The 24,149-nt window shown below is 47.6% G+C and overlaps 1 protein-coding gene across 3 annotated transcripts in view; it reads right to left on the bottom strand.

The window, feature by feature from the left end:
* Nucleotides 1-24,149, bottom strand: part of TMPRSS9 (transmembrane serine protease 9) — a 316,106-nt gene that overhangs the window by 118,241 nt on the left and 173,716 nt on the right. For all 3 annotated transcript variants that reach the window (XM_063920081.1, XM_063920080.1, XM_063920082.1), the window contains 3 exons: nucleotides 3,655-3,696; nucleotides 1,904-2,017; nucleotides 1,030-1,201 (listed from right to left, as the gene is read on the bottom strand). In XM_063920081.1, the coding sequence (XP_063776151.1) occupies nucleotides 1,030-1,201; nucleotides 1,904-2,017; nucleotides 3,655-3,696 (328 nt within the window). The remainder of the gene's footprint in view (nucleotides 1-1,029; nucleotides 1,202-1,903; nucleotides 2,018-3,654; nucleotides 3,697-24,149) is intronic.

Raw genomic sequence — 24,149 nt, 5'->3', positions numbered from 1 at the left:
GTCTCGCCGGGGGCAAGCACAGCAATCTGGAAGCTGCTGTGCTGCCCCCAGCCTCCTGCGCTTCCAGGCACCAGACATGGCGCTGCTGTCTGCATAGACAGCATGTGCCATGTCTCCAGCCGCAGCATGGCAACCAGCATGGCTCCGCTGTCTGCATAGACAGCGTGCGCCGTGACCCCCAGCCTCCCGACCGCCCACAGGACACTGCGGTACGGGAGGTTTGTCATGCTGTAAATGGGTGTCGGGTCGGCTGACCCGGCTTACCCATTTACACCGCCTCCTTCCCGGGTCTTTCCCGTGTCCAACCCTGCGTATTTGCCGTGTTGGATTCCCGGGAAAGTGGACCCGGGGTGACCCTTTTACACCACCTGCAGTCCCGGGATTTTGCGTGCTCCCATGCAAAATCCCGGGATACTTCAGGTGGTGTAAAAGGGGTATTACTAGAAACATAAATAATACAACAGAATTATGATGTATTGTGAGGATTGGTTTAGTAAATAAATAAACATAACTTGTAAATAAAGATAGTAATTTCATGAGTGGAAGGATTATTCCTAATATTTACAGAGCATAATAATAGATGGGTGAACCAAGATGCATTATGTTATGGTAGAGTAGATAGTGGGCCTGATTCATGTTTTTAAGTAAAGCAAAAAACAAGCAACTGGGCAAAACCATGTTGAACTGCAGGTGGGGTAGATGTAACATGTGCAGAGAGATTTAGATTTAGGTGGGTTATATTCTTTCTGTGCAAGGTAAATACTGGTTGCTGTTGCATGTATCCTACAAATGTTAGACAGATTTTTTTACACACCCCACTCAAATATAACTCTCTCTGCACATGTTACATCTGCAGTATAGCGTGGTTTTGCCCAGTTGCTTGCTTTTTGCTTTACTTACAAACATTAATCAGCCCTAATATACATAAGTGATGTAGCAGGTCTTTGCCTAGGAGAGAGCTATTGGAAAGTAGATAATGTTAGTAGGAAAGAAGAAGGTACACTTGGTAATAAGATCAAGTATACTTACTCATTGAAGCAGTGGGCTGCGGAGACCAGCCACTTGCCACTTATGATGGTGGCTCCACAGAAGTGCTCATTGTTCTCCCTTAGACTGACCTGCCATGGGAACTCTCCCTTTGAAGCATCTGATCCGCCAACTATTCTGTTGGACTTTTTCATTGCTGGTCGAGTACCACAGTCTGTAGAGTGAGAAATAAGTGGAACATAAGTAAAAGCCAATAGTGGGAGTCCTATCATTATATCATAATCATTCCAGAAATGATCTAGTAAAAGAAATAAGTACTTCCATAAACATATACATTTATAATTAGCACATGTCAGACTGTAGATATACATTTATTATTATTATTATTATTATTATTATTATTATTTATATGGCGCCACAAAGGTTCCGCAGCGCCTAACAAAATACAAATGGGCATGACAAAAAAAAAACAAGACAGTGTAGAACAAGTACAGGGTATATAAACGCTGCATCAGAGGATAGAACACTAAAATAGTCATTAGGCTGGCAGAAACGGAGGGTTAGGTGTTGATGTATGGAGTAGAAAATAATCTAAGAGAGGGAGAAGCACATGAGGGGAGAGGGCCCTGCTTGTGAGAGCTTACATTCCGTAGTGGAGGGGGAAGACAGACAGGGGTGACACAGATGGGGTAGAAGTGACCATATAACATAGGGTTAGGATGAGAGATGGCTGGGTTTGATGAAGAAGTGGGTCTTGAGAGCCCATTTAAAGTTTTATAGCATGTTTTATAAGCAAGTTTTGAGTTCCTGCAAAATAAATCAGCATTATTCGTTACTCAGAGTATTGCAATTCCTAAAGCTTGTGCAGGAGGAGGTTTCTCTGGGCTTCCTGTGGTAAGCCTTGTGTGAGACTCACTGCAGATCTTCTCATCCGAGCCATCTTTGCAGTCGCGAACATTATCACATTCTGGGTTTTGCTTGGTGATGCACTGGCTGTTCTTGCAGGAAAATACTTGAGGAGGGCAACTCCCTGTGGAAGCGGCAAGAGGAAAATCATAACTATATAAGAATGATTGAGGGAGAAGCAGTACAATACTGCTAGTCGGGAACCGGCAGTCACAATGCTGACGCAGGCATCCCGACTGGCGGTGAAATGCCGCCGCTGGAATGCCGGCATCACAGTCTATTCTCCCTCCGTAGGTGTTTACGACACCCATAGAGGGAGAATATAACCTGCGGTGAGCGCAGCGAGCCACTGTTCCTGCAACGTGGCGAGCGCAGTGAGCCCGCAAGGGGCTTTTCAGCGCTCACCCCGCCGGCATAATGGTGGCCGGGATGCCGCTGTCTGTATACTGATGGCCGGCAATCCCGGCCGTGTTCCATACTGATCCCGACTGAGGAATCTGTTGGGGAAAGTTATATAAGGGAAAAAAAGATAATGAGGATAAAAGGTAGTCAGAGGGGTATATTGAAGACCTGTCGGATTCTTTCCAACGGAAAGGATCCGACAGGTCAGTATTCAATGCGGGGCAAAATCCGACAGGTTTGGCCCGTTCCCGACAATGGCAAACAAACTTTCTTTAAAGTCGGATTGACATTGTCGGAAACGGGGCTTAAACCTGTTTTGCCGCGCTTCCGACAGCCAACGTGGATTCCGACAATCCACGTGGTTTCCAACAAGTCGGGTAATTCCTGTCTTGTCGAAAAAAAAAACAGCCGACATTGAATAGGTTCGATCCCCTTCCGACCTAAACCTGTCGGAAGCTGCCGTCTTTCCGACAAAACGGCAGCTTCCAGCAATTATTGAATACACCCCAGAGAGTGATAGGACATTACAGTAACACAAGGTGTGGGGCTGAAGAATAAAAAAAAAGAGCAGAAATTTAGGAAATATAAGAATTACAGCTCTAATATTCAATTCAGCCTTTGTGAGACAGCTTCAGCTACATAATGTGTGTCATTTATACCCCTTTCACACTGCCAATGCCGGATCCCACCCGGGAATTAGAAACGGGACCTTCCCGGGTGGGATCCGGCATTGGCCGATGCTGCAGGCTTCCCCGACCTGGTAATATGCCGGGCGGGCTGCCATAGCAGCGGGGGGCGGAGATGGAGGTGGTGCTGGGAGATTAAATAATCTCCGCGCCGCCTCTCCCTGCTGTAGTAAACGGGTCCCAGGTCGCATAGACCCGGGAGCCCCTTTACGCAGCCACTGACCCGGTATTCAACCCAGGTAAAACGTCTTTATTCCCGGGTTGAATTGCTGGGTCGATACCGGGTTATTTGTGCGGTGTGAAAGGCGTATTACTTGTGTCTGATATAAAATTAGTTGGCAATACTGAATCATCATCATTGCTACAGAACTAGGCAACAAAGGGGTTATTCAGGGTTGTTAGCAAACCAAAAAAGCACACTAATGGGCAAAACCATGTTGCACTGCAGGTGATGCAGATGTAACATGTGCAGAGAGATTTACACTGCAAATTAGGTTTCAGTTTGAACACACCCCACCCAAATCTCAACCTCTCTGCACATGTTACATCTGCCCCCCCTGCAGTGAAACATGGTTTTGCCCATTAGTGTGCTTTTTTGGTTTGCTAACAAAACCTGAATAAGGCCCAAAGTTGTCTGTTTAAACCAGACATAATGGAAAACATCATAGCTTACCTGATTTCAGACCTACAGAGTAAAATGATATCCCTTTATTATCTGTATTAAATAAAAGGAAAAAAAAGATTAATATTACAATAGATGAATACAGGTTAGTATTCAGATACTAAAGGGAAAAGAAGAATATGATGTAATAAACAACCTTTATCTGTCTGACAACTATGCGAACATTAAACTCCCCATGCACCTGATGAATGCCCTCTCCTGACAGTACCAGGTCGAAACAATTCAACCTTACCCAATAGTAAATAAAGACACAGAGGGGTATATTCAATTAGGGTCGGATCCATTCCGACATGTATTTGTCAGAATGGATCCGACAACCCCTATTCAATCTCATCTCAATTCGACTTTTAAAAAGTCGAATTGAGATGAGGGACCCAGAGGAGGAGAGGGGGGGGGAGCCGCGGGGACAGCCACGGGCAGACGGAGGAGAGCAGCGTTACAGTAGCGCTGCAGGAGGTTGTCTCACAGCCGCCCGACCTTACGGCAGTGTCCACGCGGCTCCAGCAAGCGTGACTTCACTTGCTGGAGCCGGGTGGACACTGCCGTGAGCGGCGCGGCTGTGAGACATCCTGCTGCAGCGCTGTGCTGTAGTGCTTCTCTCCCCTGTATGCCCTGTGGCTGTCCCGCGGCTCCCCCCCTCTCCTCCTCTGGTTCCCACATCTCAGTCCGACATTTTTTTATGTCGGACTGAGATGGTCGGAAACGGGACCAAATCCTGTAGAATTTGGCCCTGTTTCACTCAAAAGTACGTGAATTGGCAGCTATACCGCCGATTCACGTACTATTCGACAAGTCAAATTCCACGACATGTCGAATAAAAACTGCTGGGACTGAATAGGTAGAATCACTATTCGACGACAGACGGCAGTTTTCGATCCTAATTGAATATACCCCAGGACCTTGTATAAGGGGAAAGGTCAGCTTTATTTATTTAAAACTAAACTATTTAAGGATGTATCTAACTACCATATCGATATAACTATAATACTAAAATAAAATGAGAAAGAAGGGAAAACAAGGGAAAGTATGGTGGCACAGAAAAAATGGCTTTCCCATAAGCCACTCCCCCTTTTCAGCTGATCCCGGGCTGCCTTCTAAAGATGTTGGGAGGTGTGTATTGTTCTAATATGTGTTGTATGTACGGCGCGGCAAAACGCATGTGGCGCCTTATAAATAAATTGTAATAATAATGGTTGCCATAAGAGGGAGACATTTCTAGAAATGTATGCCCTTATGCTTGTGAAGGAAAGGAGCCATGAGGGAAAGTGTAAAAAGGGCAACCCACGGGAGAGGGACCTCTGAAGAGGGACAGTTGAACTGGGGAGTGGGGAGAGAGGAACCTGTCTGCTGGAGGTTCCCTGAGATAAGTGCGTCACAGCCCAAAAAAAACTGTGACGAGGGGCAGAAGCTATTCATCCCTCTTCTGAGCTGCAGTAAGTAGGGTGAGGAGATCTCAAGCAGTTCTGCTGAGCAGAGCACCTCTCTGGTAGCAGCTCTGACTATTGTTGAGGTTGGCAAAAGAGGAATGGAGGATCATAGGGGGAGACGCAGATACCAACTGGTAGGCAAGCCTTGGAGAGTAACAGAGCAGAGGAGGCAGCTACTACATGTGGCTGAGGAGGAGACTGAAAGCGGAGCTGTCAGTCACTATTGATGTTGCAAAGTGAGTCTTTGGAAAGTCTCACAGAGGTTAGTGAGTGATCACAGGGCATCTTTTTAATGGGTTACAGTTAAAATACTGTCTGTCAGGATCCCGACAGCCTGTGAAATACCGATGGCCGGGATCCCACCCACCTATGAGTATTCTCACTCGGTAGGTGGGTCCATGCCTCCAACTGAGTGGAAATATAATCTATGGAGAGCAAAGCGAGCCACTGGGCCTGAAGCATGGCGAGCGCAGCGAGCCCGCGAGGGGACTTGCTGCCGGGAGTCTGACAGACAGGATGCCGCTGTCGGTATACTGACAGCCGGCATCTTGTCTGCCGGCAATTCATATGTATTCACTTTATATGCAGCCCTACAACTTTCATAATGGATACTCAAAGACTGCATCTGAGGATACTTCAGGGCAGATATAGCTGGGCATACACTATACAATTATCTGTCAGATAATCTGGGGTTGGAATGAAAATCTGGTAATGGATGAGAGCAACTGATAATCGACCATTTGCTACCAAACACTGGAAAATGGACAAAAACTGTAGTTTCTACAAATTGGTTAAATCACGGACAGGTTTTGTTCATTTTCCAGTGTTTGGTAGTAAATGGTAGATTATCAGTTGCTCTCATCCATTACCAGATTTTCATTCCAACCACAGATTATCTGACAGTTAATTGTATAGTGTATGCCTAGTTTTAGCTTCTACAGCAGGGGAGGCCAACCAGTCAGAGGCAAAGAGCCAGAAAAGATCCATAGGCAAGGGCTAGAGCCATTATCATGCGCGCGAGGAAGGCGTGCGTGCAAAAATGGGGGTGTGGCCTAGTTGACACAAAGCCACGCCCCATTTTCGTGCACACACCTTTCGGTATGACGTTTGTAGGAGTGTGACCTTGTGTCATAACCCCGTTTAGTCATGTTGAACAGTGCCACATACATATAAAAATGCCAAAAAATGGGTGCCACCACAGTGCCAGATAAATATATGCCCCCAGTGCCAGATACATATATGCCCCCCAGTGCCAGATACACGTACCCCCACAGTGCCAGATACATATATGCCCCCAGTACCAGATACATATGTCCCCACAGTGCAAGATACATATATGCCCCACAGTGCAAGATACATATATGCCCCCACAGTGCAAAATAAATGTATCCCCCCACAGTGCCAAATACACGTATGCCCCCACAGTGCCAAATACACGTATGCCCCCACAGTGCCAGATACACGTATGCCCCCACAGTGCCAGATACATATATGCCCCACAGTGTCAGATATGCCCCAGTTGCAGATACACATGCCCCCACAGTGCCAGATATGCCCACACTGTGCCAGATATGCCCCAGTGCAGATACACATGCCCCCACAGTGCCAGATATGCCCCCAGTGCAGATCACATACCCCCACAGTGCCTCCCACAGTGCCAGATATGCCCCCACAGTGCCAGATATGCCACCAGTGCCAGATATGCCCCCACAGTGCCAGATATGCCCCAGTGCAGATACACATGCCCCCACAGTGCCAGATATGCCACCAGTGCAGATACACATGCCCCCACATTGCCAGATACACATGCCTCCACAGTGCCAGATATGCCCCCAGTGCAGATACACATGCCCCCACATTGCCAGATACACATGCCCCCACAGTGCCTCATATGCCCCCAGTGCAGATACACATGCCTCCACAGTGCCTCATATGCCATCAGTGCAGATACACATGCCCCCACAGTGCCTTATGCCCCCAGTGCTGATACACATGCCCACACAGTGCCAGATATGCTCCCAGTGCTGATACACATGCCCCCACAATGCCTACAACAGTGCCAGATATGCCCCCAGTGCTGATACAAAAGCCCCCACAGTGCCTCACTCACCCCCCCCCCCCCCCAAAAAAAGTGCTGCTTACCGCGCTGCTGTTGTGAGGGGAAGGAGAGCGCAGCGTGCGCCTCTCCTACCCCTCAGTCTCTGGCGGCAGTGTCGATCTTAAAATTCGGCACCGGCCCATGAGCCAATCAGAGCTCGCGGTCCGGCAGCCAATCAGGAGCCTTAGCTGTCGGTCCGCGAGCTCTGCTTGGCTCACGGGCCGGCGACGAATTTTAGATAGACATGGCCACTGGAGACCTGCTGTGAGTGCGCCGTGTCTGGCAGCGGCGGCCGGGAGCGGATCGAGCCGCATGAGGAGAATGAAGGAGACGCATGTGGCTCGAGAGCCGCGGGTTGGTCACAGCTGTTCTACAGCCATGGCTGACACAAGTATTGGTTTTCACAAAGTTTGCTGCTTCAGTGTCTTCAGACCTTTTTGTCAGATATTACTTTGCTATACTGAAGTAAAATGACAAGCATTTGTTAGGTGCCAAAGGCTTTTATTGACAGTTACATTAAGTTTATGCAAAGAGTTAATATTTGCAGTGTTGACCCTTCTTTTTCAAAACCTGGCATGCCGTCAATCAACTTATGGGCCACATACTGACTTATGGCCGTCCATTCTTGCCTAATGTTTGGAGTTTGTCAGAATTTGTGGGTTTTTGTTTGTCCACCCACCTATTGAGCATTGACCACAAGTTCACAATGGGATTAAGGTCTAGGGAGTTTCCTGGCCATGGACCCAAAGTTTTTAAGTTTTGTTCCCCGAGCGATTTAGTTATCACTTTTGCCTTATAGCAAGGTGCTCCATCATGCTGGCAAATGCATTGTTCGTCACCAAACTGTTGGGATGGTTGGGAGAAGTTGCTCTTGGAGGATGTTTTGGTACCATTCTTTCTTTATTCATGGCTGTGTTCTAAAGCAAAATTGTGAGTGAGCCCACTTCCTTGGCTGAGAAGCAACCCCACACATGTATGGTTTTAGGATGCTTTATTTTTGGCATGACACAGGACTGGTGGTATCGCTCACCTTTCCTTTTCCAGACAAGCATTTTTCCAGGTGTCCCAAACAATCTGAAAGGAGATTCGTCAAGAGAAAATGACTACTCCAGTCCCCAGCAGTCCAATCCCTGTACCTTTTGCAGAATATTAGTCTGTCCCTGATGTTTTTCCTGGAGAGAAGTGACTTTTTTGCTGCCCTTCTTGACACCAGGCCATCCTCCAAAAATCTTCAACCTCACTGTGCGTGCAGATGCGCTCACACCTGCCTGCTGCCATTCCTGAGCAAGCTCTGCTCTGGTGGTGCCCCGATCTCGCAGCTGAATCAACTTTAGGAGACGGTCCTGGCGCTTGCTGAACGTTCTTGGGCGCCCTGAAGCCTTCTTCACGACTATTGAACCTCTCTCTTTGAAGTTCTTGATGATCCGATAAATGGTTGATTTAGGTGCAGTCTTACTAGCAGTAATATCCTTGCATGTGAAGCCCTTTCTGTGCAAAGCAACTGACTGCATATGTTTCCTTGCAGGTAACCATGGTTAACAGACGAAGAATGATGATTTCAAGCACCACCCTCCTTTTAAAGCTTCCAGTCTTTTCTAACTCAATCAGCAAGAGAGAGTGATCTCCAGCCTTGTCCTCATCAACACTTTCACCTGTGTTAACAACAAGAGAACCACTGACATGATGTCAGCTGGTCCTTTTGTGACAGGGCTGAAATGCAGTGGAAATGTTGTGTTTGTAATTAAGGGCCTAATTCAAGGTTGATCGCAAAAGTAAAATCTTTCACTAATGGGCAAAACCATGGCCCTCATTCCGAGTTGATCGGTCGCAAGGCGATTTTAGCAGAGTTACACACGCTAAGCCGCTGCCTACTGGGAGTGAATCTTAGCTTCTTAAAATTGCGACCGATGTATTCGCAATATTGCGATTACTAACTACTTAGCAGTTTCAGAGTAGCTCCAGACTTACTCTGCCTGTGCGATCATTTCAGTGCTTGTCGTTCCTGGTTGACGTCACAAACACACCCAGCGTTCGCCCAGGCACTCCCACCGTTTCCCCGGCCACTCCTGCGTTTTTTCCGGAAACGGTAGCGTTTTCAGCCACACGCCCCTGAAACGCCGTGTTTCCGCCCAGTAACACCCATTTCCTGTCAATCACATTACGATCGCCGGAGCGAAGAAAAAGCCGTGAGTAAAAATACTTTCATCATAGTAAAGTTACTTGGCGCAGTCGCAGTGCGAACATTGCGCATGCGTACTAAGCGGATTTTCACTGTGATGCGATGAAAAATACCGAGCGAACAACTCGGAATGAGGGCCCATGTACCCTGCAGGTTGACAGATATAACGTGCAGAGAGAGTTAGATTTGGGTGTGGTGTGTTCAAACTGAAATCTAAATTGCAGTGTAAAAATAAAGCAGCCAGTATTTACCCTGCACATAAACAATATAGTAAACAGTTTCTACCAAGTAGATATCACAGGCGCTGATATGGTTTGTTTCTATTTCTCATACGTCCTAGAGGATGCTGGGGACACCAAAAGAACCAAGGGGGTATAGACGGGATCCGCAGGAGACATGGGAACTTTAAGACTTTTAAGGGGCGTGACCTGGCTCCTCCCTCTATATCCCTCCCCAGACTCAGTTTTAGAAATGTGCCCAGCGACACTGGATGCACTCGGGGGAGCTATACTGAGTTTCTCTGAAAAGACTTAAGTTAGGTTTTTTATTTTCAGGGAGGCTGCTGGCAACAGCCTCCCTGCTTCGTGGGACTGAGGGGAGAGAAGTATGACCCACTTCTGATGAGTTCCATGGCTCTGCTTCTGCTGACAGGATGCCTCCTGCACCTGAAGGGAGATGATCGCCGGGTACACTCGGATGCTCGCTCCCACAGCCTGCCGTCACCCCCTTTCAGAGCCAGAAGTCAGAAGACAGGTGAGTAGAAGAAGAAAAGAAGACTTCTCTTCAGTTTGACGGCATTCTGAGGTACCGCGTAGCGAGGAAAGCACAGTGCGCGCCATGCTCCCACACACATCACCACCGCTGGGTGCAGGGCGCTGGGGTAGGGCGCCCTGGGGCAGCATTTACCTCACAAATCACTGGCCAGAGGGGACATAAGTGCCTAGGCACTGTCCTAACCCCCGCCAGTATAAATATATAACTGATTAAAGCGGGACAGAAGCGCGCCATTAAGGGGACGGGGCTTCATCCTCACTGCTCACTGTACTCGGCGCCATTTTCCTCCTCACAAGCCACAGATCCAGCTGGTCCTTCCTCATCAATAGCAAGTACCGGGGGGCTAAAAACAAGTGTGGGGAGGCACAATTGTTCAATATAACAAGCGCTGCAGCTCTGAGGCACTTAGGTGTGTTTTCAGACCTGTGTTTTGGTGCTGGGGTGTGAGCTGGCTTTTTCCCTCTGTGTTCCCTGGCAGGCTTTGTTTTGTGTTCTGTCCCCTATAGGCGACATGTCTGAGGCAGATTATTCCTCTCAGGGGGATAATATGTTAGGGACACCAAGTGTTATGGGGGCGGCCATGTCGGCACCGCCGACTGTTGATTGGTTGACTACTTTAAATGCTTTGAATGCTAATATCACTCTTCTTAATCAGAAGTTTGATCAGTCGGAATCTCAAACCCAGGTGTGGAAGAGATCAATGGAGGACGCGTTATTACAGGTCCAGGACCCCTCAGGGTCACACAAACGTAGTTTTGACTAGTCACTTGACACAGGTACCGACACGGACTCTGATGCCGATGTTGACTATGCTGATTCCAGATTAGATCCAAAATTAGCAAAGAGTATTCAGTACATGATTGTAGTAGTTAAGGACGTATTGCATATCACAGAGGAGCCTATTACTCCTGAAACAAGGGTCCATATATATAAGGAGAAGAAGCGGTCGGTTACGTTTCCTCCTTCCTTTGAACTGAACGCTCTCTTTGATAAAGTCTGGGACAGCCCTGATAAAAAATTTCAGATTCCTAAACGGATCACGGTGGCGTACCCCTTTCCCACTGCTGATAGGGAAAAGTGGGAGACGGCCCCCACGGTAGACAAAGCCCTCTCGCGCTTATCTAAGCAGGTAGCTCTCCCGGCGTCTACCACGACGGCCCTTAAGGAGCCTGCTGATCGTAAGCAGGAGGCTACCTTAAAAGCTATTTATACGACCACGGGTACGCAGCTCAGGCCTATCATTGCGTCGGCGTGGGTAAGTAGCACTATTGAGAAGTGGGCAGAAAATTTGTCTTCTGAAATGGATACTCACGATAGGGATAGCATCCTAGTGACGCTCAGTTATATCAAAGACGCGGCTGCGTACCTGAAGGAGGCTGCAAGAGATGCTGGCCTGCTGTGTGCTAAAGCCAATGCTATGTCGGTTGCAGCTAGGCGAGCACTTTGGATACACCAGTGGAATGCTGATGCAGACTTCAAGAGAAATATGGAGTCTCTTCCATATAAGGGTGGTGAGTTGTTTGGTGATGGCCTCACTGATTTGGTGTCTACGGCTACCGCGGGTAAGTCGTCCTTTTTGCCCTATGTTCCTGTGCAACATAAGAAAACACACCACTATCAAATGCAGTCCTTTCGGCACAATAAATATAGGAGAGGCTGAGGTAATTCTTTCCTTGCTACCAGAGGTAGGGGAAGAGGTAAAAGGGCACCCGCCTCCTCGGGTTCCCAGGAGCAGAAGTCCTCCCCGGCTTCTGCAAAGTCCACCGCATGACGCTGGGTCTCCCCTCCAGGAGACCGCGCCCGTGGGGGCACATCTAAAGCTCTTCAGTCAGGTCTGGGTTCCCTCGGGCCTGGACCCTTGGGTTGTACAAATTGTGTCCCACGGGTACAAAGTAGAGTTTCAAGACGTTCCCCCTTTTCGAATCGGCCTTACCAGCTTCGCTTCCAGACAGGGATCTAGTCTGAGGAGCGATACAATAATTGTGTCAAAATCAGGTTGTGGTCCCGGTTCCCCTGGCACAACAGGGAGAGGGCTTTTATTCCAGCCTGTTTGTGGTACCGAAGCCGGATGGCTCGGTCAGACCGATACTAAACCTAAAATCTCTCAATTTCTACCTAAAAAAATTCAAATTCAAGATGGAGTCTCTCAGAGCGGTGATCTCCAGTCTGGAGGAGGGAGAGTTTATGGTATCGTTGGACATAAAGGATGCATACCTACATGTCCACATCTATCCCCCTCATCAAATTTTCCTGAGGTTTGCAATTCAGGATTCTCATTACCAATTTCAGAAGTTGCCGTTTGGCCTTTCCACGGATCCGAGGATTTTCACCAAGGTGATGGTGAAGATGATGGTTCTCCTCCGCAAACAAGGAGTTACAATTATCCCGTACTTGGACGATCTCCTGATAAAAGCGAGATCCAGGGACCGGTTGGTATAGGACATTACACTGTCCCGGTCGATTCTTCAACAACATGGTTGGCTCCTAAACTTGCCAAAAATAGTCCCGACAACGCGATTGGCGTTTTTGGGTATGATACTGGACACAGTCCAGCAGCGAGTGTTGCTTCCTGTGGAAAAGGCTCTGGAAATTCAGAGTCTGGTCAAACTCATTCTGAAGCCAGCAACAGTTTCTATCTATCAATGCATTCGGTTGCTGGGGAAAATGGTGGCGGCATACGAGGCCCTCCCCTTCGGGAGGTTCCATGCCAGAGTGTTTCAGTGGGACCTGTTGGACAAGTGGTCCGGATCCCACCTTCATATGCACCGGAGAATAGTTCTATCTCCAAAAACCAGAATCTCACTCCTGTGGTGGTTCCACAGCTCTCACCTCTTAGAGGGACGCAGGTTCGGGATCCAGGACTGGATCCTAGTGACAACGGATGCAAGTCTCCGAGGCTGGGGGGCAGTCACACAGAGGGAAAACTTCCAAGGAAGATGGTCAAGTCAAGAAACTCATCTTCACATAAACGTTCTGGAGTTGAGGGCCATTAACAACGGGCTTCTTCAAGCGGAACATCTTCTTCGAAACCTGCCAGTCCTGATCCAATCGGACAATGTAACAGCACTAGCATACATAAACCGCCAAGGCGGTACAAAGAGCAGAGCGGCAAGGGCAGAAGCCACGAAGATCCTCCGCTGGGCGGAGAAACATGCAAGCGCTCTGTCAGCAATATTCATTCCAGGAGTGGACAACTGGGAAGCAGACTTCCTCAGCAGACACGATCTCCATCCAGGAGAGTGGGGCCTCCTTCAGGAGGTCTTCACTCAGGTGACAAATCTTTGGGGGGTTCCCCATATAGACATGATGGCATCTCGCCTCAACAAGAAACTTCTGAGGTGTTGTTCCAGGTCCAGGGACCCTCAGGCTGCGGCAGTGGATGCACTGGCGATGCCATGGGTGTTTCCGTCGGTGTACATATTCCCTCCGCTTCCTCTCATTCCAAAAGTTCTGAAGATTTTGAGAAGAACAAAGGTTCCGGCGCTCCTTGTGGTGCCGGACTGGCCAAGGAGAATTTGGTACCCGGATCTTCGGGCATTACTAGTCGACGATCCTTGGCCTCTTCCTCTTCGCGAGGACCTGCTGCAGCAGGGGCTGTTCGTCTATCATGACTTACAGCGGCTACGTTTGACAGCATGGCGGTTGAACGCCAGGTTTTAGCCCGGAAGGGTATTCCCAGTGAAGTCATCCCTACCCTTATCTTGGCTAGGAAGGGTGTGACATCGAAGCACATTCACCGTATTTGGAGGAAATATATTTCCTGGTGCGAGTCCAAGAAGGCTCCGGTGGAGAAATGTGACCTTGGACGTTTCCTCCATTTTCTACAAAATGGAGTGGATGCGGGCCTTAAATTAGGCTCCATAAAAGTGCAGATTTCTGCTTTGTCAATTTTCTTTCAGAAACAATTGGCCTCACTTCCTGAGGTGCAGACGTTTGTAAAAGGGGTGTTGCACATACAACCTCCTTTGGTGCCCCCTGTGGCACCTTGGGACCTTAACGTGGTGTTAACGTTCCTGCAATCACATTGGTTTGAACCTTTACGTAAGGTTGAGTTGAACTTCCTCACTTGGAAATTTGTCATTTTGTTGGCATTGGCATCCGCAAGGCGGGTGTCAGAGTTGGCGGCCTTGTCTCACAAGAGCCCTTATTTGGTCTTCCATGAAGATAGAGCAGAATTGAGGACTCGGAAACAATTTCTGCTGAAGGTGGTTTCCTCTTTTAATATCAACCAACCTATTGTGGTGCCAGTGGATACTGGCTCTTTGGCTGAGTCAAAGTCTCTGGATGTGGTCAGAGCTTTGAAAATTTATGTCGCCAGAACGGCTCAGATTAGGAAAACAGAGGCTCTGTTTGTCCTGTATGCTCCCAATGAGATTGGGTGTCCTGCTTCTAAGCAGACTATTGCCCGCTGGATCTGTAACACGATTCAGCAGGCTCATTCTACGGCAGGATTGCCGTTACTGAAATCGGTAAAGGCCCACTCCACTAGGAAAGTGGGCTCGTCCTGGGCGGCTGCCCGGGGTGTCTCGGCATTACAGCTTTGCCGAGCTGCTACTTGGTCAGGGTCAAACATGTTTGCTAAGTTTTACAAGTTTGATACCTTGGCCGATGATGACCTAAAGTTTGGTCAATCGGTGCTGCAGAGTCATCCGCACTCTCCCGCCCGCTCTAGAGCTTTGGTATAACCCCTTGGTTCTTTTGGTGATCCCAGCTACCTCTAGGACGGATGAGAAAATAGGATTTTGAATACCTACCGGTAAATCCTTTTCTCTTAGTCCGTAGAGGATGCTGGGCGCCCGTCCCAGTGCGTACTGTATCTGCGGTTTAGTTGAGGTTACACACAGGTTGTGTTTTTCAGTATTTTGTTCATGTCCGTTGACATGTATTCAATTGAATGCCATGTTGGACGGCATACTTATGGCGTGAGCTGGTATGATGCTCACCTTGGTTTAATTGTTAATTCCTTTCCTCAAAATGTCCGTCTCCGTGGGCATAGTTCCAAACTGAGTCTGGGGAGGGATATGGAGGGAGGAGCCAGGTCACGCCCCTTAAAAGTCTTAAAGTGCCCATGTCTCCTGCGGATCCCGTCTATACCCCCCTTGGTTCTTTTGGTGTCCCCAGCATCCTCTACGGAATAAGAGAAAAGGATTTACCGGTAGGTATTAAAATCCTATTTTAAGCAGCTGCTATATGGATATAGTCAATCTCCTACAAGAAACCAATATATTTATCAAGTATGTTGTGTGTTTTAAAATTATATAACAATTAATACATTATAAAGATAATATTATATATTAAAAAGTTCCCATTTGAGAAAAATTCTCACCTTTTGGCACAATATGTTGATTAGGGTAGTCCTAAATGCCTGTTCCTATAGTGCTCCCAATTCCATGGATGTAATGTAACAATTTATTTGTATTATATTCCAAGAGATAGTTCATCATAAGCCAACTTGCCTTTCTCGTACGTCCTAGAGGATGCTGGGGTCCACATTAGTACCATGGGGTATAGACGGGTCCACTAGGAGCCACTGGCACTTTAAGAGTTTGAGAGTTTGGGCTGGCTCCTCCCTCTAAGCCCCTCCTACCAGACTCAGTTTAGAAAATGTGCCTGGAGGAGCAAAATTGTGAAAAACTCACGTCGACCTTTTTCCATGTCGACCTTGTTCCTGTCGACCTTTTGTCCATGTTGACCTTTTGTCCATGTCGGCCTAAGGTGTGTTGACCAATTGGCATCGACCTAAGGTGTGTCGACCTTTTTGTTGTCGACCTGGAGTCCGGATACCGAGTTTCCCTGTATCCTGAAGCGCTGTGTGTGGGTTGGCTCCAAGCTCTGTGTCTTTCTTGCCATTCTTGGGGGGGAGACTCTGTCTGCCCCTTCCGTGTGTGTGTGTGTGTGTGTGTGTGTGTGTGTGTGTGTATGTGGAGTGTTTGTGGTCTTCATTAAGCTATGTCCAGGGACTCTGTGTCATATGCTGCAGAGGATATGTCCTCTCAGAATGATCCCATTCCATGTAATCAGGATTGCACTGTGTTAGCGCAGGTCCCAGCAATGGAGCCTGAGTGGTTAGCCTTTATTAAAAGTATGATTTCTCAGATTTCTACTAGAGTTGCACAAAATGAATCTGCAACTCAGGTTTTACAGAACTCTACTGTATGCTCCCAAAAACGCGCTCTTGCCCAGATTATGCAAGATGACACGGATACCGATTCTGATGCGGCAGACGGTGATGGGGATGTGCTGCGGGGGGCGGCATCTCTTGCAAAAGGGGTGCAGTTGATGATAGAGGCCATTAGAGATGTGTTGAATATTGCTGATACAACACCTGAGCAGGTTGAGGAGGCTTACTTCACTGACAATAAGAAAGCCTCACTAACCTTCCCTGCATCTAAGGAATTAAATGCAATATTTGCGAAAGCCTGGGAAAACCCAGAGAAAAAAGTTCTCCCTGGATCTCGCTTTTATGAGATCGTCCAAGTATGGCATTACATTGACTCCTTTCTTGCGAAGAAGCACCATCATCTCCGCCATCACCTTGGTGAATCTTCTCGGAGCCGTGGAGAGCCCGAAAGGCAATGTTTGGAACTGGTAGTGGCAGTCCTGCACCGCAAACCTCAGGTATGCGTGATGCGGCGGGTAGATGGGAACATGTAAATAAGCATCTTTGATGTCCATTGACACCAGAAATTCCTTTTCCTCCAAGCTGGAGATCACTGCTCTCAGGGATTCCATCTTGAATTTGAACCTTTTCAAATAGAGGTTCAGAGTATTTAGGTTTAAAATCGGTCTGACTGAGCCATCCGGTTTCGGCACTACAAACAGGCTTGAATAAAACCCTTTTTCCTGTTGTGACACAGGAACTAAGGAAATTACGTTGTCTTGACATAATGTCTGTATTGTGTTCAGCACCTTTGTTCTGTCCTGAACAGAAGCTGGTAAGGCTGATTTGAAAAATCTGCATGGGGGAAGGTCTTGAAATTCCAATTTGTACCCTTGGGATACTATCTGTAAGACCCAAGGATCCAGATCTTAGTGAATCCAGACCTGGCTGAAAAACAGTAGACGTACCCCCACCCAATCGTAGTCCCGCAGGGCAGCCCCAGCGTCATGCTGAGGTTTTAGCAGAAGTAGCTGTTGACTTCTGCTCCTGTGAGCCTGATGGTTTTTGTAGATTTTTTACCTCTTCCTCGCCCTCTTCCTGCGAAGAAGGGGGTACCCTTTGCCTTTTTGGACTTGTTGGGCCGAAAGGACTGCATCGTATGAGAATGCTATCCTTTCCTAGGTGGAGCAGCTGCGGAAGGCAGAAATGCTGACTTGCCTGATGTAGTTGTTGAAATCATGGCATCCAGCTTGTCTCCAAAGAGGGCTTATCCATTGTAAGGGAGCGCCTCAATATTCTTTTTTGATTCTGCATCAGCATTCCATTGGCGGATCCACAGCGCCTTGTGGGCTGAAATTGCCATAGCGGAGGATCCTAAACTCAGCAACCCAATATCCTTCATAGCTTCAACTAAGTAACCCGCAGCATCTTTTATATGGCCAAGAGTTAGGACTATTTCATCCCTGTCAACTGTGTCTATGTTAACAAGCAAGTTGTCAGACCATTTTTCCACAGCGTTACCCACCCACGCACAAGCAATGGTGGGCCTGAGCACCGTTCCGTTAGCCGTATACATGGATTTCAGGGTTGTTTCTAATTTACGGTCAGCTGGATCTTTTAATGAGGCTGAACCAGGGGCAGGCAAAACAATTTTCTTAGACAACCGAAAAACTAAGGTGTCTATCATAGGGGGAGTCTCCCATTTGTGCCTGTCTTCCTCAGGGAAAGGGTACGCTACACGTATCCTTCTGGGAAGGGAAAATTTCTTCTAAGGGTTAGCCCAGGATTCTTCAAAGAATGCATTCAAATCCTTTGAAGGAGGAAAAGTCACAACTAGAGATGTGCACTTGAAATTTTTCGGGTTTTGTGTTTTGGTTTTGGGTTCGGTTCCGCGGCCGTGTTTTGGGTTCGACCGCGTTTTGGCAAAACCTCACCAAATTTTTTTTGTCGGATTCGGGTGTGTTTTGGATTCGGGTGTTTTTTTCAAAAAACACTAAAAAACAGCTTAAATCATAGAATTTGGGGGTCATTTTGATCCCAAAGTATTATTAACCTCAAAAACCATAATTTCCACTCATTTTCAGTCTATTCTGAATACCTCACACCTCACAATATTATTTTTAGTCCTAAAATTTGCACCGAGGTCGCTGGATGACTAAGCTAAGCGACCCTAGTGGCCGACACAAACACCTGGCCCATCTAGGAGTGGCACTGCAGTGTCACGCAGGATGGCCCTTCCAAAAAACACTCCCCAAACAGCACATGACGCAAAGAAAAAAAGAGGCGCAATGAGGTAGCTGTGTGAGTAAGATAAGCGACCCTAGTGGCCGACACAAACACCTGGCCCATCTAGGAGTGGCACTGCAGTGTCACGCAGGATGGCCCTTCCAAAAAACACTCCCCAAACAGCACATGACGCAAAGAAAAAAAGAGGCGCAATGAGGTAGCTGTGTGAGTAAGATAAGCGACCCTAGTGGCCGACACAAACACCTGGCCCATCTAGGAGTGGCACTGCAGTGTCACGCAGGATGGCCCTTCCAAAAAACACTCCCCAAACAGCACATGACGCAAAGAAAAAAAGAGGCGCAATGAGGTAGCTGTGTGAGTAAGATAAGCGACCCTAGTGGCCGACACAAACACCTGGCCCATCTAGGAGTGGCACTGCAGTGTCACGCAGGATGGCCCTTCCAAAAAACACTCCCCAAACAGCACATGACGCAAAGAAAAAAAGAGGCGCAATGAGGTAGCTGTGTGAGTAAGATAAGCGACCCTAGTGGCCGACACAAACACCTGGCCCATCTAGGAGTGTCACTGCAGTGTCACGCAGGATGGCCCTTCCAAAAAACACTCCCCAAACAGCACATGACGCAAAGAAAAAAAGAGGCGCAATGAGGTAGCTGTGTGAGTAAGATAAGCGACCCTAGTGGCCGACACAAACACCTGGCCCATCTAGGAGTGGCACTGCAGTGTCACGCAGGATGGCCCTTCCAAAAAACACTCCCCAAACAGCACATGACGCAAAGAAAAAAAGAGGCGCAATGAGGTAGCTGTGTGAGTAAGATAAGCGACCCTAGTGGCCGACACAAACACCTGGCCCATCTAGGAGTGGCACTGCAGTGTCACGCAGGATGGCCCTTCCAAAAAACACTCCCCAAACAGCACATGACGCAAAGAAAAAAAGAGGCGCAATGAGGTAGCTGTGTGAGTAAGATAAGCGACCCTAGTGGCCGACACAAACACCTGGCCCATCTAGGAGTGGCACTGCAGTGTCACGCAGGATGGCCCTTCCAAAAAACACTCCCCAAACAGCACATGACGCAAAGAAAAAAAGAGGCGCAATGAGGTAGCTGTGTGAGTAAGATAAGCGACCCTAGTGGCCGACACAAACACCTGGCCCATCTAGGAGTGGCACTGCAGTGTCACGCAGGATGGCCCTTCCAAAAAACACTCCCCAAACAGCACATGACGCAAAGAAGAAAAAAAGAAAAAAGAGGTGCAAGATGGAATTGTCCTTGGGCCCTCCCACCCACCCTTATGTTGTATAAACAGGACATGCACACTTTAACCAACCCATCATTTCAGTGACAGGGTCTGCCACACGACTGTGACTGAAATGACTGGTTGGTTTGGACCCCCACCAAAAAAGAAGCAATTAATCTCTCCTTGCACAAACTGGCTCTACAGAGGCAAGATGTCCACCTCATCATCATCCTCCGATTTATCACCGTGTACATCCCCCCTCCTCACAGATTATCAATTCGTCCCCACTGGAATCCACCATCTCAGCTCCCTGTGTACTTTGTGGAGGCAATTGCTGCTGGTCAATGTCTCCACGGAGGAATTGATTATAATTCATTTTAATGAACATCATCTTCTCCACATTTTCTGGAAGTAACCTCGTACGCCGATTGCTGACAAGGTGAGCGGCGGCACTAAACACTCTTTCGGAGTACACACTTGTGGGAGGGCAACTTAGGTAGAATAAAGCCAGTTTGTGCAAGGGCCTCCAAATTGCCTCTTTTTCCTGCCAGTATAAGTACGGACTGTGTGACGTGCCTACTTGGATGCGGTCACTCATATAATCCTCCACCATTCTTTCAATGGGGAGAGAATCATATGCAGTGACAGTAGACGACATGTCCGTAATCGTTGTCAGGTCCTTCAGTCCGGACCAGATGTCAGCATCAGCAGTCGCTCCAGACTGCCCTGCATCACTGCCAGCGGGTGGGCTCGGAATTCTGAGCCTTTTCCTCGCACCCCCAGTTGCGGGAGAATGTGAAGGAGGAGATGTTGACAGGTCGCGTTCCGCTTGACTTGACAATTTTCTCACCAGCAGGTCTTTGAACCCCAGCAGACTTGTGTCTGCCGAAAAGAGAGATCCAAGGTAGGTTTTAAATCTAGGATCGAGCACGGTGGCCAAAATGTAGTGCTCTGATTTCAACAGATTGACCACCCGTGAATCCTTGTTAAGCGAATTAAGGGCTCCATCCACAAGTCCCACATGCCTAGCGGAATCGCTCCGTGTTAGCTCCTCCTTCAATGTCTCCAGCTTCTTCTGCAAAAGCCTGATGAGGGGAATGACCTGACTCAGGCTGGCAGTGTCTGAACTGACTTCATGTGTGGCAAGTTCAAAGGGCAGCAGAACCTTGCACAACCTTGAATTGTATAGGCTTGAATGGCCTTTTGCTGCTCCTCCAACCTCTGAAGCATATATAGGGTTGAATTCCACCTCGTTACCACTTCTTGCTTCAGATGATGGCAGGGCAGGTTCAGGCGTTTTTGGTGTTGCTCCAGTCTTCTGTACGTGGTGCCTGTACGCCGAAAGTGTCCCGCAATTCTTCTGGCCACCGACAGCATCTCTTGCACGCCCCTGTCGTTTTTTAAAAAATTCTGCACCACCAAATTCAAGGTATGTGCAAAACATGGGACGTGCTGGAATTTGCCCATATTTAATGCACACACAATATTGCTGGCGTTGTCCGATGCCACAAATCCACAGGAGAGTCCAATTGGGGTAAGCCATTCCGCGATGATCTTCCTCAGTTGCCGTAAGAGGTTTTCAGCTGTGTGCGTATTCTGGAAACCGGTGATACAAAGCGTAGCCTGCCTAGGAAAGAGTTGGCGTTTGCGAGATGCTGCTACTGGTGCCGCCGCTGCTGTTCTTGTTTGTTACCCAGTGGGCTGTCACAGTCATATAGTCCTGACCCTGCCCTGCTCCACTTGTCCACATGTCCGTGGTTAAGTGGACATTGGGTACAACTGCATTTTTTAGGACACTGGTGAGTCTTTTTCTGACGTCCGTGTACATTCTCGGTATCGCCTGCCTAGAGAAGTGGAACCTAGATGGTATTTGGTAACGGGGGCACACTACCTCAAGAAATTGTCTAGTTCCCTGTGAACTAACGGCGGATACCGGACGCACGTCTAACACCAACATAGTTGTCAAGGCCTCAGTTATTCGCTTTGCAACAGGATGACTGCTGTGATATTTCATCTTCCTCGCAAAGGACTGTTGGACAGTCAATTGCTTACTGGAAGTAGTACAAGTGGGCTTACGACTTCCCCTCTGGGATGACCATCGACTCCCAGCAGCAACAACAGCAGCGCCAGCAGCAGTAGGCGTTACACGCAAGGATGCATCGGAGGAATCCCAGGCAGGAGAGGAATCGTCAGAATTGCCAGTGACATGGCCTGCAGGACTATTGGCATTCCTGGGGAAGGAGGAAATTGACACTGAGGGAGTTGGTGGGGTGGTTTGCGTGAGCTTGGTTACAAGAGGAAGGGATTTACTGGTCAGTGGACTGCTTCCGCTGTCGCCCAAAGTTTTTGAACTTGTCACTGACTTATTATGAATGCGCTGCAGGTGACGTATAAGGGAGGATGTTCCGAGGTGGTTAACGTCCTTACCCCTACTTATTACAGCTTGACAAAGGCAACACACGGCTTGACAAATGTTGTCCGCATTTCTGTTGAAATACTTCCACACCGAAGAGCTGATTTTTTTGGTATTTTCACCAGGCATGTCAACGGCCATATTCCTCCCACGGACAACAGGTGTCTCCCCGGGTGCCTGACTTAAACAAACCACCTCACCATCAGAATCCTCCTTGTCAATTTCCTCCCCAGCGCCAGCAACACCCATATCCTCCTCATCCTGGTGTACTTCAACACTGACATCTTCAATCTGACTATCAGGAACTGGACTGCGGGTGCTCCTTCCAGCACTTGCAGGGGGCGTGCAAATGGTGGAAGGCGCATGCTCTTCACGTCCAGTGTTGGGAAGGTCAGGCATCGCAACCGACACAATTGGACTCTCCTTGTGGATTTGGGATTTCGAAGAACGCACAGTTCTTTGCGGTGCTTTTGCCAGCTTGAGTCTTTTCATTTTTCTAGCGAGAGGCTGAGTGCTTCCATCCTCATGTGAAGCCGAACCACTAGCCATGAACATAGGCCAGGGCCTCAGCCGTTCCTTGCCACTCCGTGTGGTAAATGGCATATTGGCAAGTTTACGCTTCTCCTCCGACAAATTTATTTTAGATTTTGGAGTCCTTTTTTACTGATATTTGGTGTTTTGGATTTTACATGCTCTGTACTATGACATTGGGCATCGGCCTTGGCAGACGACGTTGCTGGCATTTCATCGTCTCGGCCATGACTAGTGGCAGCAGCTTCAGCACGAGGTGGAAGTGGATCTTGATCTTTCCCTAATTTTGGAACCTCAACATTTTTGTTCTCCATATTTTAATAGGCACAACTAAAAGGCACCTCAGGTAAACAATGGAGATGGATGGATACTAGTATACTTATGGATGGACGAGCGACTGCCGACACAGAGGTAGCTACAGCCGTGGACTACCGTACTGTGTCTGCTGCTAATATAGACTGGATGATAATGAGATGAAATTAATATATATATATATATATATATATATAATATCACTAGTACTGCAGCCGGACAGGTATATATATTTATTATGTAATGACTGATGACGGACCTGCTGGACACTGTCAGCTCAGCAGCACCGCAGACTGCTACAGTAAGCTACTATAGTAGTATGTATCAAGAAGAAAGAAAGAAAAAAAAAACCACGGGTAGGTGGTATACAATTATGGATGGACGAGCGACTGCCGACACAGAGGTAGCTACAGCCGTGGACTACCGTACTGTGTCTGCTGCTAATATAGACTGGATGATAATGAGATGAAATTAATATATATATATATATATATATATATATATAATATCACTAGTACTGCAGCCGGACAGGTATATATATTTATTATGTAATGACTGATGACGGACCTGCTGGACACTGTCAGCTCAGCAGCACCGCAGACTGCTACAGTAAGCTACTATAATAGTATGTATCAAGAAGAAAGAAAGAAAAAAAAAACCACGGGTAGGTGGTATACAATTATGGATGGACGAGCGACTGCCGACACAGAGGTAGCTACAGCCGTGGACTACCGTACTGTGTCTGCTGCTAATATAGACTGGATGATAATGAGATGAAATTAATATATATATATATATATATATATATATATATAATATCACTAGTACTGCAGCCGGACGGCGGACAGGTATATATATTTATTATGTAATGACTGATGACGGACCTGCTGGACACTGTCAGCTCAGCAGCACCGCAGACTGCTACAGTAAGCTACTATAGTAGTATGTATCAAGAAGAAAGAAAGAAAAAAAAAAACCACGGGTAGGTGGTATACAATTATATATATATTATATACAATTATATATATATATATATATATATATATATTAAACTGGTGGTGATTAATTAAACTGGTGGTCAGGTCACTGGTCACACTATCAGCAACTTGCAAGTAGTACTCCTAAGCAGACAATCACAATATATACTGGTGGTCAGTGTGGTCACAATGGCA

This window comes from Pseudophryne corroboree, chromosome 1 (genome assembly GCF_028390025.1).
Source record: "Pseudophryne corroboree isolate aPseCor3 chromosome 1, aPseCor3.hap2, whole genome shotgun sequence".
In the NCBI taxonomy this organism is placed as follows: domain Eukaryota; kingdom Metazoa; phylum Chordata; class Amphibia; order Anura; family Myobatrachidae; genus Pseudophryne; species Pseudophryne corroboree.
This window is presented reverse-complemented; position numbering and strand designations above follow the sequence as displayed.